General features: G+C 44.0%; 1 protein-coding gene across 10 annotated transcripts in view; it reads right to left on the bottom strand.

Annotated features, from left to right (window-relative positions):
* The window catches only part of PARD3 (par-3 family cell polarity regulator), a 1,239,520-nt gene that overhangs the window by 572,049 nt on the left and 650,888 nt on the right, over positions 1–16,583 (bottom strand). For all 10 annotated transcript variants that reach the window (XM_069211229.1, XM_069211227.1, XM_069211231.1 and 7 more), the window contains exon 12: positions 3,983–4,021. In XM_069211229.1, the coding sequence (XP_069067330.1) occupies positions 3,983–4,021 (39 nt within the window). The remainder of the gene's footprint in view (positions 1–3,982; positions 4,022–16,583) is intronic.

Below are 16,583 nucleotides of genomic sequence, written 5' to 3'. Positions count from 1 at the left end.
GCACCTAGGCAGCTAGTCATCTCTTCCAAACTCTGGCTAATTCAACTCGGGTATTTAAACATTATCTATTTAATGCCACAGTGACTGTGAAAGGCCCAAAAGCACTGTCAGACCCGATGGAATGGAGACCATGCAGACTTTTCCCATATGACTTGGTCCTACCCGATGAGCGTCCCCTAATGGGCAGCCGTTTTCAGTCCTTGTCTCGAATGTTGCAGCACCCGATTGACCCTATGTCACAAACTGAGTTGCTTGGTTTGGTGTAAGACCTAGGAGGGAGCAGGGGAGACAAATCCCTGGTGGGGTTAGGACAGCTGTCTCAAACCAGTTGATCATGAGCTAGCAGTAGCTCCTGGATACCTTCAGAGTAGCTCAAGGCCCTGAGTTCATTTTTAAATAAGCACAGGGTCACATTTTCCTTTTAAGCTAAAGGGATGGATGTGTTTATTTTGCATTGTTATCATCAGGTTGCAGATAACAGGGTCTGATAATGAGCCGAGCTCAGTCAGATTTACGACCAGGCTGCAGCTGAGGTACAGAGGTGAAAAACAGAAGCACTGAGGTATTTGACTCTTAAATGAAAGTCCCTGTCAACTCAATACTCGAGGGTGAGAACAAAATGATGCTTCTGAAAGTTTTTAAATGGGAGAAAATCAAAATGAAAAGTTAACTTAATGAATGTTTAATGCCATTTCAAAGAGTCACATTTACAAAGAGCAGGCCTCTTGCACCCAGTGGCCAGAAGACACTGTGCCATATGTGTAACTGAAAAATTACAGTATTTTTTTTTTTTAATGGGAGGATTTTAAAGTGCAGAAACATGTTCCATTTTTCAACATATTTGCAGAAAAAAGGTTTACACTTTAAATGTCTTCCATTAAAAAAAAAAATGGTTGCATGTTTGTGTTATACATGTAACTGTGCCACGTGTGGTAAAAGGTATGCCCTGTGCCACAAGTACTTACAACACAGGCTCTTGGTCACCCAAACAGATATATCCCATTCATACGCACACATGTTCATACATCACCAAAAGACCATGCTCTCACAGACACACATGGCAACACTGTCATAGTGTCAGCAATAGGTTAAAGTATTTTGTTCAAACCATAGTATCTGGCTCTATGGACATTAGGCCTAAAGTCAATGATGCTGGCCGTGGAGGTGTCTCGTAACAATGCACGAGTTGTTGAGCCTTCAGCAGCTCACTATGACTTTCACTGATCAGAGGCAGCTCTCACTACAGAAAACGTTGGGATACACCTGGGCTAGGAACACTTGTTGATTAGAGAGAAATGGACTGAGTCGCAGGAATCTCATCCCGGATTAAAGCATGGTGCACAGCAATGGACTACTGCATGAAGATGGATAAGCCCATATATAGGGCACAAGGGATTCCGCACAAGAGAATATGGGGCAAGTGGTGGGACCATTATGGACTGCAATGATTAGGAAATGCCTACTACCTTTTATTGAAACTGTACCTGGCTTACATCGCTATAGCGTTTAATTTGTATGCTACACACCTGTAACATTTGGTTCCTTTAAATAAGTGTTCCAAAAGCTTGGAAGATATTATGCCACACACACTCCCCATTCACTTGTAAAGAGCTGCTGACATCATTCCTCTAAACCCATATCCGTAAAAATATGTAACCCTACTAGATGTATTTTGCATCATATTTGTGCTCTCACTCAAACAATATGCATATGGCTCAGGTGCACTTACGGCCAGAGATGAGCTGCACAAATGTTCAAATAAAAACAAAACTAGAAACCAGAAGCTAAACAATATTGTGCTATATTATGTGATATAAGTGACTGCTTCCGTTGAGTCACAGAACAACTGAGAGCAGTCTTGGTATGGATTAGCAAGCTCATTGCGGACAGAGTCCATTTTCAGACAGGTATAGAAATAAATATGGGTAAGGAGGCTTTCACTTTTTTTTATGTCACACTACATTGTACACTCTTTGCATGGAATAAGATTAAACCACATATTGCATAACACGTAAGATTTGTTTAAGTAAATTATAAGTCTGGGTCAATGTGTGTGAGGCAGTCAGTAGTGGAGTAATTTTGTGTCTCCTTTTTGCTCTGAAAACGCTTATTTGTTTTGACCACACCACCTTCAAGCTCAATTTAATTCAAGCCCCTTATAATACAGAAGTAGCAAAACAGACACTGAAATGTGTTTAGGTTTTACACCATGTTATCACGACCAATGCTAGAAACCTTCGACCGTAGGTGAAGCAAAAATGTGAATCCAACCTAGCCAAATAAGAGCAATCACACCTTCAGTGGTGTCCAGCTTGATGCGGAATACCCTTCAAACAGCAGCCAAGGGGGTCGGCTTAGCTGCTGTCGTTGGCTAGGTGCAGGTAAGAGCATACAGGGATGCACTCACAGTAAGCACTAAGGAACAATTGTGAAATGCTCGTCACTCTGCCCAGTACCTCCTCTATGAGGACATCACATTCAGCACTCACTTGCAGCAGGGTTGTACTGAATAAAGTGCCCCATAACATCAGCAAAGCTGACCCACCTGCCGCTACTAACACTAATACAGCAGGCAGCAATGCACTCCTGCTGATTTTGGGCTATGTCAGGGGTTTATAAAGGAGAGAGTTAGTGCAGCTCAGCAAGGCTGGCAGCAATGTGATTTTCATGATCTGACACAGAAGCGTACAATGAAAATGTGAATGAAACACACACTTCTTATGTGCCTTCAACACCCACTAATGTCCATGAGGATACTATATACCATTATTCTCTGCTCTGCCCTCCACCCCACCAAATTATGTCACTCTAGGCTAGTGCCAGACCTAGCTTAATGGAATTAATTTCTCTCCTTCTTGGAAGGATGGCATCTATAATTATCCAAGATACAAATCTTAGATCTTCAGGATTCTGAGGGGATGATGACCCAGCTCAGTGAGTTGTTGCAAGTGTAACTAGTGCCTTAGAAGCACCATACCTGTTAATGCCAGGTTCGCTGTGTGTTGTGTGAAGGAAACAAGTTTCTCTTTCACATCTTCGCTCTTAAGACGAGAAACTGTTAATTAGCTTGCACAGTCAAAATAGTTTACATTCTTGTAATAAGTGGAAGTCATCATCTTCCTTTCTCATGATCTCACTCTCTGTATCTGCGCACTCTGTTTCTGGAACCCATGAGTTTATCATATAACACATGCTTGCAGAATACTATATATTGGAAAATGGGTTATTGGTAAGGGCAGGTATGTACCTAAAGTGAAAAATGGGGGCAAAAAGTTAGGGGGTCTCTGCAATCAGCCCTGTTTTCTCACACTATCCATTTGTGACATGCCTTTGCTTAGCAGTGCTCACTATTTTACAGTTGCTGGGGGACCTCTGTGTTTCAGTTGTATTTTACCTTTGTTAATAAACATGTTCAGACTTCAATTGGCCTACGCGCAGTTTCTTTGTCACCAGGTAAAAAACTATGTACATTTCTATCAAAAGAACTAAGAAGACAGCGGCTCACCTGTGTCTGGGAAGTGTAACCTGGATTAAGGTTAACCTATATAAAGTGACCCACTAAGACAGAAACAATAAATACAGGTGCGAGGCCATAACACTCGCTCTACATCTACATTTTAGGTTTCTTGCGCGCTGTCTCTATTCGACAAGGAAATATCCTCCCTCCCAGCCGAGAAAAAATTGCAGTGATAAAGAAAGGATGCAGGGGTTAAGAAAAATCTGGATGAATGCATAATTGCCTGGGCTATTATGGTACAAATTAGGTAAATTTACTGCTAATTACAACAAGAATGACTGTACTTTCAGTTAGAGGGCTTTCTTGTACATACTGTATTGCACATGTCACCGCAATGAGACCAGAGATGCTCATCAGCTCTGAATTAATATGGAAAAAAGCAGTCTGAAATCCTGAATTAAGCTCTGGGGAGTCGTACAGCTCTCTGCATGTTCCTAACAATGATAAGAAGGACACAGCTCTTACCAGTTCCCTGGGACTTGGAATCCGATTTGGTTCTGCATTCTAAAAAAAAAGAAAAAAGAGGCATTGGAAAAAGATCAGCATCACAATAGATAAAAAGCAGTACATGAGGAGGATTCGGTGTGTCACAGGTACACTATGGGTGAGATAGCTGACAAAAGTGTGGAACAAAATTTGAAGTGGTGCATTCCACTTGAGCGCTTTTACCAACATGCACATTTATCCGGACATAAGATTCTGCAACCTCTATTGCCTTGAAGCAAATTGGGGGTGAGAGCTGTGTAGACAAGTCTGAGAAGATTTAGGGGGTTGTTACAACTTTGGAGGAGCTGTTAATCCGTCCCAAAAGTGACGGTAAAGTGACGTATATACCACCAGCCGTATTACGAGTTCCATAGGATATGATGGACTCGTAATACGGCTGGTGGTATATCCGTCACTTTACCGTCACTTTTGGGACAGATTAACACCTCCTCCAAAGTTGTAATAACCCCCTTAGTGTTTTTTTATTTTTTTCATTTGATTGGCAATTATATTTTGTTTCTTAATTGACCCTGCTTTGAAAAGGATCACTTAAGAGTCGTGCGCGTCTTGAAACACTGTCTTGCATGTTTTCAGATTCAAGTTCAAACATTCTGCTGCTTTTAGTGCTTCCAAAGATGGACCCGACCCTTCGCTAAATTGCCGAAATGACCTGTACCATAGACCCCATATAAAGTGAATGAAACAAACACCATGAACCCGAATCACAATAAGTTTTAAAAATTAAACACTTCAATTTTGGGTCAACTTCAAGACCGTGCGCCATGGACAAGACATACTTGCACAATCTTCCACTCTCACCCAGACATGCTGCTAGAAGACTGAGATCCAGCCATGCCTTGGTGGTCTGCCAACGTCAGTTTAAATGTAAGGACATGGAGGCAGTCCCCAGGCTTTTGAGCCAACAAACTTTGCATTTCCATCGCTACCTCGCTGTCGGCACAACTAAACCACCCCTGGATCTATAGCGGAGAGAAACCATAATTCTTCAGGCAAGCCTCTAATCAACACTAGAAGGGTTAATGCGGAAAGGTTCGGGACTTGTCCAATTACACTGAGGTTTTATGAGTTATGGGACGTGTTTTAAATGATTTTGAAAATGAAGCATATTAAAAAAAAAAGAAAGAAAGATGGAGAATGCTATCCCAAGCCAGCTGCCTAGTGATCACAGTGTGTGATAGCTTCGGTCCAGACTTTTGAGCGAACACTACCGGGCAATATCAGGCCCAGGAATAAGTGCTGTTGGCCACACAGCCATGGCCGCTTTAAGGTGACCCACGCAAAATGGGTCCACTTAGCACCGCCGTCAAACTCCACCCTCATTCTCTGAGGCCATCTCACATCGGAGTCCCATTTTTTTTTCTTCATTTCCCCTCAGCATATTTTTCTCTTCACGAAAATATGTCTCTGGCACATTGGTTCCCTCCTCTTTCCCCAAGGCTGTCGGGCACACAGGCCAATAAAAACAAACGCGTGGAGTGGGTGGACGCCGACAATGACCTTCACCTCTGGCCCAGAAGAATGTGATTTTGGCCTTAATTCCCCAATTTACCCGCGTCTACATCGCAGTGTTTCGGTGCTTCAAGGCGGGAGCTTGACGCTGCTCGGGGTCTCCAGGGCTAATGGCGGGAGCTTAGAAAAGACTCAGCTGACAGCTACTTTAAGAGTCCGCGTGTGTAGGAGATCACACAACCGCCTTCCGTGCAGCTGGGCTCCCTAGCGTGCTCGGGCCGTTTACACGTCATTACAACAAGACCGTTACAGCAACTGACAACTTTTCAGCACTGAGGCGCTCATTTTTATTATATCCTGTGGTCGGTTGTCCGGTACAACTACAATATGGGAAAGGCAGATGGCCCAATTAAATAAAAGCGCCTTTTCCCTCACCTCCTCCGTTGCATTGCTGTATTTTTCACTATCTGTAGCCCGGTGGTGGAGTTAAGGTCGCTTAATGAGCGCATGATCTCACAGGCCAATAACAGTGTATGTCTGTTCCTTCCCTGTGCAATCTCTGGCAAGTAACACAAACATACCACTTCCAAAACCAGCAGCGTGGCGGAAGCGTTTCCATTCCATCTAGAAAATGGGAAGTGTATGTATGTTAAAAGACGAACACAAGCCCCTTGCACATCTGTATTCACGGTAAACCCAAATAAGGGTAAAATATCAAACATTTACCCAATTAATAACATCATGAGTATCACCACAAACAATCATTTGGAAGCACTTTCAAGAGGTGTTCTGCTGAGTGGAGAACACATTTAAACAACGATTATTAAATGGCCTATACTAATTAAAGGGGCAGTCTCGCACCCTTTGTTTTTTTTAAAGCAACATTGCATTATCCAGGTAGTTCACATGCAATGTACTCATCTTTAGAAGGACAGAAAACCAAATTACGGGAAAACCAAATCACGGGACAGAAAACCAAATTACGGGAGAGAAAACGAAATTAATGGCCTCACAGTGGTCCTGTTAAGTTTTGACTGTACAGTTGAAAAGGTAGGGGGCTCACATGACACAGTTCACACTGACTGGAGATGTGTGTTCATTACAACACTTGAATGATGGCAGCTCAATTTAAGACAAGTAAGTGGCTCAGAGCTTATGATGGCTGGTGTATGTCTTCTGTTCCAAAATTCCAATGATTATCTTTCTGTTTCTCGCATTTTTAATTTAGAACGTTCTACTCTCAGTGGGTGGAATGGTCTAATAACCTTATAGCCCTCCTACCTCAGGTTAGACTGGTTGTTAAAGGTCCTCTCCTTCGAAATCCCATAACTCAGATTCATGGCCTTTAGCAAACAGTATAGCCTTCATCAGCAGCCTATAAGGCCCTCTAAAAAAATCCTTCAAATGGATTCCCCCAGAGACCAGGAAGACAGTCACCCATGCACTCATCAGCAGCAGACTAGACTACGGTAACGCCCTCTACTCCGGCACAAAACTCAAACTCCAGAGAATCCAGAACACAGCAGCACGCCTCGTCCTTGGCCTCCCCCGCCATGAACGAATCTCACCACACCTCAAATCCCTTCACTGGCTCTCCATAGACAAGAGAATCACATTCAAGATCCTCATCCATGCACACAAATCCCTCCACAACACCGACCCAACCTACCTCAACGAAAGAGTGAACTTCCATACTCCCGCACGCAACCTCCGATCAGCCGACCTCGCCCTAGCCACAATCTCCCGCATCCAACGCACCACCACAGGAGGCAGGTCCTTCTCCTACCTTGCCCCCAAAACCTGGAACTCCCTCCCCACCAACCTTCGTAAAAACAAAGACCTCCTGCTCTTCAGAAAGAACCTCAAGACATGGTTGTTCGAACAGTGACCCTCCTTGCCCCCCCTTACCTCCACCCCAAGCGCCTTGAGACCCTCACGAGTGAGTAGCGCGCTCTATAAATTTTTTGATTTATTGATTGATTGATGTCAAAATACTGAAACGCTGAGAGCTCCACTGAAGAAGACAACTTGCCAGAGGGCTAAAATGGCTATATAGACCACCTGCTCCTGCTTCAGCACGCCAATGCCTGTCTGTCAGGTTTTCCTGGTTTAATTTAGAATATTTTACCATAAGATAATGTAATGTTCTAACAGCATTATAGACCCCCCCCTAGCTTGGCTGATACTAGAGGAAGCAGGCATTCTCCAACATTGTAGTCCCTCGCCTACGGCTCAAGTCTATAAAATGAGTAAAGAGCCTTTAACAACCGGAATGGCCCTAAAAATTGAGTTCCACTTTTGAATGAAGACACACTGGACTCCCCTAATTTAATGGCCTTTAAGATACAACCACTGTTCATAGAACACGTTGTGAATGGAGATCAGATCTGGAGTGTCTCACTTCTGTGGGTAAGGAAGATCATCTGTCATCTGATGTGGCCCACAAAAGTCAGTCAGAAGACCAAGCACACACAAACACTGAAAATGTTTTGTCAAATGTGTGCTGACGAATACTTTCAAATTGATGATTAGACTGAAACCAGCAAAATAACTCAAAAGGAAGATCACTACTCTATTGTACTCTGGCATTTATTATAGTGCTTATTACTCCCAATGTAGGTTGCTGAAGCGCCTATCAACATGGGCAACACAAAACGCCATTGGGGTGCATGGTTGTAAGTGTATGTTGTTTTGAGCCTATGAAGAAAGGAATTTTGCTTTGTGTGTGACTGAACAGAGAGGTTCTTTTATGTCCTGGGGTGCTGCGCTTAGTGATCTGATGTATCAGGGTGCGTGCGAGATAAACATGCAAATATAACCTATGGAGTCATAACTGAGATTTGCTCTGCAGAAAAGATGCACTTATGATTTCTTTATGTTCTGGGTTCAAACTTATAAGGTGACTCCTGTAGGATGATGCCCTAAGATTTTATTGATCTAGTGTTGAGGTTTAAAGACAGAAGCAAAAAGACAATAATCTGCTATTATGTAATAGTTACATCATTTACATAACAGCTAATATATATTCTTATCTATGATGTGTCGGATAACGAGCAGAGTATATATCTACTCTAGAACTGAAGTTTAGGACTGTGTTAGGGTCCTCCTGTGGTTATTAATGTGTAGCAGATCTAGTCATTAACTGTAGGTCCAAATATTATTGAGTGGTTGGCTATAGCAAAGTAGAAAAAATATCGCACTGATATGAGTGATAGCATGCCGGCATAGTTAGAAGTGTTGGAATACTATAGTTATTGATATTTAGAAGAAGGATACGATGCTTCTAGTACTGGTGTGTCACCTGTTTCATCAACTGTTTGAAATGGCATTTGTGAAGCGTTATACCCCAATTTTTAGCCTTTTTTCCTCCTATTTTTCTGACCGTCTTTTCGTTCGCTTTAGGACTCTGGGCACTTTCCCACTGCTAATCAGTGTTACAGTGCATGGGCTCTTGCTCCTAAAACTTGGTATATTCGGCTTACACTTGTTTGGCATATTAATTTACCAAAAAGTCCCTTGTAAAGTGGTATATCATATACCCAGGGCCTGTAAACTACATGCTACTAGTGGGACTGCGGCACTCATTGTGCCTCCCACAGAAGGAGCCTTTCAGCCATGGTTCAGGCCTGCCACTGCAGTGCCTGCATGCATGGTTTACTGCCACACTGACTTGGCAATGCAAACTACTTGGCAAGGCCTACACTTCCTTTTAACTACACCTAAGTCACCCCTAAGGTATGTCCTAGGTAGCCCTATTGGCAGGGTGCTGTGTATGTAAAAGGTAGGACTTGTACTTATATATTTTACATTTCCTAGTAGTGACAAACAGCCTATTACGTACTATTTTAGTAAGGCTACTTTTAGAAAGTGGGCATTTCTCTGTGCTTTTGCAGCCTGACTCCAATCCACTTCTAGGACAGAGTGACAGCTACACTTGGTGCATACTTTCCAGACAGTCATACTACAGGAGGGGCTAGGTGTGACAAGAGAGAGAGGCATCTGCATCCATTTGCATACTGATAATCATCCTGGGCTGGGAGAGAGAAAGGTGGGGCACAATTACATTTGCATATGCCGTGTCCTTGCTTCACACAATGGCCTGATTTACCCCCTACTGATGTCTGGAGCCAAGGTTGGGTTTAAACGGGTTGTGTAACACTTGAAAGGGTCCCTTTGAAGCCACCCCCTAAACAAAGGTATTTTGGAGTTTAAGTACAGGGGCTCTGATCCCATAATATTTAGAGCACTTTTAAGACAGGGATTGAACCTTTGTCGGAAGGACTGCTGCACTGTACAAAAAGGACTCATCTGGACTGCACTTCTGTTGTTGCCCTACTGCCTGCTAAGTTCCGGTGAGGCATAAACTACTCACTGGATTGCTTTTTTGTTTGTTGCCCTTCTGCCAGCTGCTCCCTGATTTTGACTCCGCCAGGCACCATGGGACTGCCAGGAGGAACTGCCATTGGAATTACCTGCTTTGTTGTGCTGACATGTAGTCTACTTGGCTGCTAGAAAGACTGCCACTCTGTTAAAAAGTAAACTTTTGTGCTGGCATGCAGCTCCTGTGTGACCCCAAGTGTCTCCAAGGGCCTGCTGATTTGCACTCCTTGTTAAGGAATCTCAGGGCCATCAACAATCTCAATTGTGCACCACTGCTGTGGGACTATATGTTGTGAGTCAGGCAATACTGCACATCAACAAGGAGCCGTTTTCGTAAGCTCTGTGTGCTTCACAGGCTTCTGCTGGCCAGTGCATGTTGAGTGTTTAATTCCTTGCCAGTCCATGTGTTGAGTGCTGCATGCTCACCAGCACATCAGCGCGCATTAAGTGCTGCCCCGTAGACCAGTGATGACATCTTCCCTGAGTCTCGCTCCCCACAGCTCAAGATCAGCTGCTTTGCATGCACCACGGTGCCGCATCCCCGGGGGAGGCTAGTATATGAGGACCGCTGCACTGCCTAGAAGATCCTGGGCTTCCCTCCGTGTCAGAGTGAGTCTCCCTCATCACGTGACCCTGGCCGGTGAGTTGATGTCAGCATCTCGCCTTCCAACGAGGGTGGGCCGGCCAGAATGTGAAGCCACCACAGCCGCTTTCTGCTGGGAATCCGGAGGGAGAAGCCAGACTGGGCTAAGGATCACAGTGACCCCAAATCTTGAGGTTGTCACTCCCCTGCCACCTCTCCCAATGAGGTAAGGCTGGCGAAGGTAGTCGCCCGGTGTACCAGAAAACGTGGGCAGTGAGAGGCACACCATTAAGAGGGATCCCAGCCAGGCCCCGGTGAAGCGCTGCATAATACTTAGTTGGGGGGGGGAGGGGGCAGTAGGTGCCATCACTAGGTCTTGGTGGATCACTGTTTGGCCCGCTCCCACTTTAGGAAGTCCTGTGATTCATCTCAAGGAGAACGCTGCCTCCCCCCCACATGCCCCCAACTGAATTGTTATAACAAAAGACCTGGGAGAAGCAAAGGTGCCTTGGAGCTTGTTGTTTACTCGTTGCCTTTCAGGAGGATCATAACACCTCTCTAGAAAACCAATGCATATTCAAACACTGTGAGCCCCTCAGACATTTATTGTGATAGTTAGCACGATACTAGTGTGATACTTTTATTGTTGTCTGGTCTGCATGACAACCTAGAAAGTACTGTAAAACGAGCTGTAGTAGTACAGATGTCCTGCACCCTATGTTCATAGGGGAATATTTTATGATTCATGTGTTTTGTCTCCAAACCATGTTGCATTATTTGCACTACTGTGGTAATTCATGCATCGATTTTCATAATCTGATGCATTTCATACCCTAAGTGTTCCCTGATGTTTTGATGTACATTGTTAATTCTTGTCAGGATAACGAGTACTATCTCAGAATTTGTATAGTACGCACAGTATTTATGATTCAGGTAGTTTCGGCCTGAGTTTATGTATAATAAATCATATTTTTATATAACCCTGTATGGGGACTTTTTTGTGGTGTATTCCGTCTCATTTCTGTGTGAGTGTGTTATGCAAATGCTTTACACATGACCTCTGGGGATAAGCCAGGGGGGTGAGCATAGGTTATCCTTTGTGTGAAACTTACATCCCCTGACTAGAATGGTGGGTTCTGCCTGACTTAGGTGCATGCCCTAGCCAACCAGAATCCAATTTCTAACATCAGCACATCATTGGCAGCTGGCAAGGGCATTGACTGCTATGGGTGATGCATATGCCGGCCACAGGTTGTAGTTCCAGGATGTTTGCAAGGACAAGTAGTCTGGATATATCTTGGAAACAGTTGGGGTTTGACAGCTAATCTGAATTTCAGGACTAGTGTGATGTATCCCTTTGGGCTAAGTTGTCATGCTGCAGCATTGTGGATTCATTGTAATTTGTATACAAGGAAGCACGGTCTTCCCAGATGCCAGCTGCTTGCTTAGTCTATTGTGGAGAGGGTGAGAGTAGTGTATAACCTTTGCTGGCTCCCAAGGTACAGTAAAAGGTGTCTCACTGTTTTCATTGTGTAGAAGGTATTCCTAGTGACTCTCTTGAGATGAGGGATATTAAGGAGAGGCATAAGTCCATGGGTAGCCCAAGGTTCTTTATTGCTCTTGGCATGGGAGGTAGATCAAGTTCTGTGAGTCATATAGTTGACGGCTGGCAATTATGCCACTGTCTTCATCCCTGCTGCTATATAATAATGGAAAGATTTGAACCACCCAATTGAGGGGAAAAGTTACTTATCTTCAGTAACAATATGTTTTGTAAATACATACTCTTCCTGCAGATGCCTCAAATTCTGAATAACCTCCAGATGCCAGGAGTGGATGCTGAAAACATTTTTTCCAGCAAAAGTGCTCCAGCACCGCCCTGGGACTTCAGCTTTGACTTCGCTCAGTGACAACATCACAAAATATAATGTGCCAACTGGAGTGCTGGCATCAGGTCCTGTTACTTTTCAGCATCACATTGCAACATGTGGAGAGGAACATAGAGTTTCAACGACAGCAACAATACACCATATGATATATTGGGATCCTTTTTTTATTTTTATTAACAGTACTAACTCTCCAGGGAAGAGGAAGGGCAATAAGAAATCTGCAGGATGATTGTGTATCCACCAGAAATATTGTTAAAAGAAGTAACTAAATTTTCGTCTGAAAAAGATTTCTCACTTTATGAATAGGTCCCAAAGCAATACCTTTCACAGGAGTGGTTGAAATAGGGCCAGTAACCAAATAAATCATGCACACAACCCTGGGAAAGCATACATCACTCTGTACTTGGGCTGCAAACCAGTTTACGTTTTGCAAAAGTATACAAGGCTTGCCAAGCCTGGTAGATGTTACCCACTAGAGTGCTTCCGGTGAAAGCAACTATGGTTCAAACGGATGGGCATAATTATCCTTCATAGGGAGTTCTTAGCCAAGGCGTAGCAAATCTTGATACAGAAGATAACCAAAAACGAACTTGTGCACTTGGTCACAATCCTGCCTTTCTTCACTCTAGGAAACCTTTATGCCAGGCTACCAGTATATGTAGATGGTGCTGTTTCTTGGTGAGGTGATGAGTAGGGGGAAAAAAGGTGGAAAAGGGGTGTTTGGCCTATGTAAAAAGTGGAAATTACTTCTGGTAGAAAAGATTGGCAGAGCAACAAACTCATTTATCCAGGTAAAACAGCATGAATGGGTTCTAAAACAAAGGTTCAAAAAATATGTTGCCAATCTAAGGGATGAAGTCAATATCACTGGGGTGACATTCTTCAGAGTAAGAAGCTGAACAAGGCAACTGTACATTGGCTAGAATGGGGATGACATGAGAAAAAAGCATACAGAATTCAAGCCCATTGTGGAAGAATGAACGGAACCAAATACAACATACCATTAAAAAAACATGCCTCCACTGACGACTCAAAAAGAGAAGACTGGTGAGGAAGGCACATGAAGGATAGAGCAGCAAACAGCCTTTAGCAGGAGCCTCATCTTGGCCCTGCTGCTCAAGCGTGGGTGCGTAAATAATAACAGTAAAGAGTTGTGTCTGAAATGTGTTTAAGTCTTTCTGATCGCAGCAATGAAAATCTATTCCAGTGTCCTACATAAACTGCTTTCATAGCAGGATTACTAGTTGCCAAGATGACATCCACAACTGTAGATGGTAGATAAACAGATTCTACCTCCCGCTGCACAATCTCCAGGCGTGTACCAGCGGAGCTTGGGAATTAGTATGAAAGACCTGGCTATCCTGTTGTGAGATCCAATCTACCCTATGCAGGAAAAGAGGCGGAATCAGAGTATCAACAAGTGTGTGTGCCAGACCCTCTTCACCCAGTAGGGGCATACAGAATCACTGTGCTTCATCTTCTTCCATCTTTTGCAGGACTTTCAACAGAAGCAAAATCAGTATGCCCACTAAGCAACTGAACCTGAAGGCATCCCTAAAGCAAACGTTTAGGGGGACAGAGTAGAACACAAAAGTGAGGATGTTTCCTGTTTTGGGTCCAAACTAGGAGATCCACATATGAACACCACAATGAGCATCATATCATGTCCGTCAATTTGGAGTGCAGTTCCCACTGGTAGTAATCCAAGGAAATCCAATTGATAGCATTAGCTCTCATTCAGGAGAAGCCTACAAGTAGTGCTGCAACAGGGAACATCCTTTGTTCCTGGATCAATTGCCAAAGACTATTAACATATCAGCACAGGATATATAACTCCCTTCTACCATGTCCTGCCCTGGCCTGTCTATTGCAATAGTGGATGGTGGTGTTGTTCCCAGGCCAAATCCGAATAGTGCTCCAAGATGGAAGTAAGGTGGACCACATGCAGCTCAAACAAGGTTTTGTGCAAACATTGCTCTGAGGCAAACCAAGGACCCCACAAATTCATGTCACCCAGATGCACCTGGGAAAGCTAACGAAACCCTTCCCCCCCCCTTCAATAAACTGAAAGGACACATCCTCCACTGTAGAATTTAATGGACTGACGCAAATATCGTCGCCTGAGCCAAGAGGCTCCCTGTGTGTTAGAGCTGCTGTGCTCTTAAGCACCACTTAAGGCCTCTCATCTGCTGTCTGACGTGCAGCATCAACAGGATCCACAAGGACACTGAACCCAACAGGCACCAGAGACACAGAAATGAGATATGCATCAGGGTCAAAATTATTAGAATGATTTCCCAAATATCCACAATCCTCTGAAGAACTGGAAACACCTTCATTATTGTCATGCCCAGGCTCTGCCTTATGAAGTTAAGCCACTGCATAGGAGATAAATGGGATGCATTAATCCCAAAACCCAGAAATCTCATTGAGGAGGGTAACAACAAGCTGAAGATGTTCCTTGACCACCACTAGAGCTCACTCTTCAACCAGCTAGTCATCCAAGTATGGAAACACACGGACTCTTAACCACGGCAGTGAAGCGGCTACAACTATCACCACTTGTGGTACAACATATGGTAAGACTGTGAACAAATAGTGGTGGCAGCCACAGTGAACCTCAGGTAATGGACTTAGCCCCCTCTGCAGTCTCACCCCCAAATTGTTTGCCTTCACTCATCTTGTTTTTGCTATAATTTGTTTTTGCTGGCCCTAAGACTCTCTGTACTTTACAACTGCTAACCAGTGCCAAAGAGTTTGCATTCTGTTCTTTAAACATGGAGAAACTGGCTTACACCCAATTGGCACATTTACGTACAAGTCCCTAGTCAGGTGGTACATGTACCAGGGGCTTGTAAATTAAATGCTACTAGTGAGCCTGCAACAAGTAGTCCTTCAAACATGTTGCAGGCCTGCTATTGCAGCCTGTTTATAAATATTGTAAACTGCCTGTTGGAAATGGCCCTTTTTGCAGGGTTATCCCCAAACTTTTTGACTTCTTCCTCCTATTTTTTCAGGTCTGTTTTGCTGGTTTATTGTCTCTGCGCACTTTACCACTACTAATCAGTGCTAAAGTGCAACTGCTCCCTATAGAAATTGCACTGTTGATTGATTTATCCAGGATTGGCAGGATTTGATTTACTGGTAAGCCCCTAGTAAAGTGCACTAGAGGGCCTGCAGCATTGTTGTGCCACCCCATAAGTAGCTCTGTAATCATGTCTCAGACCTCACACTGCAGTGTCTGTAGTTTTGACTGTAACTTCGACTTGGCAAGTGTACCCACTTGCCAGGCCTAAACATTCCCTTTTCTTACATGTAAGGCACCCCCTAAGGTAGGCCCTAGGTAGCCCCAAGGGCAGGGTGCAGTGTATGGTTAAGGTAGGACGTATAGTAATGTGGTTTATATGTCCTGACCCTGAAATATTGCTAAATTCGTTTTTCACTGTTGCAAGGCCTCCGTCCCTCTCATAGGTTAACATGGGGACTACCATTAAATCTGATTAAAGTGTAGATTCCCTTTGGGAGTGGATGGACATGTGGAGTTTGGGGTCTATGAGCTCACAATTTAAAAATACATCTTTTAGTAAAGTTGATTTTAAGATTGTGCGTTTGAAAATGCCACTTTTAGAAAGTTGGAATTTTCTTGCTTAATCAGTTTGTGGATTCCCCGTCTGGGTCAGTTTGACAGTTGGGCTGTTCACACCTCTCCTCTAGACAGTGACACAAAGGGCGCTGGGGTATAGCCTGCATATCTTGATTAGCCATCTGTGCTGGAGGGGAGGAGTGGTCACTCACACCTGAAAGGACTGTGCCTGCCCTCACACAATGCTGTCTTCGACCCCCTGGTGAGTGTCTGGGGCCTGGCCTGGCCAAGGAAGGATCTTGCAAACACTTGAGACTTTGCTTTGAAGTTTGGAAACTTTAAAGGCAGAACTTGGTATAAGAAGCAGACCCAAAACCCCAGACTTTTAGAATATTTTGGGAATCAAGAGGAACCTATGCCCAGGAGAAGAGCTGAAGAGCTGAAGGAGGAGTACTGTCCCTTTGCTGTGTTGCTTTGCTGGACTTACCTGCGGTTGCTGCTTCTGCCTGAAAAGGGTGCAAAGGGTGAACTTTGCTGTGTGTCCTGCTTGAGAAAATTCTCCAAGGGCTTGGAGTAGAGCTTGCCTCCTGTTGGAAGTCTCAAGGATACCAAAGACTTCAGTTTCCTCGACCTGCAGCACTGGTAACTGTGTGTTTTGTGCTGTCCAAGAGGAGA

This window comes from Pleurodeles waltl, chromosome 10 (genome assembly GCF_031143425.1).
Source record: "Pleurodeles waltl isolate 20211129_DDA chromosome 10, aPleWal1.hap1.20221129, whole genome shotgun sequence".
NCBI lineage: Eukaryota > Metazoa > Chordata > Amphibia > Caudata > Salamandridae > Pleurodeles > Pleurodeles waltl.
This window is presented reverse-complemented; position numbering and strand designations above follow the sequence as displayed.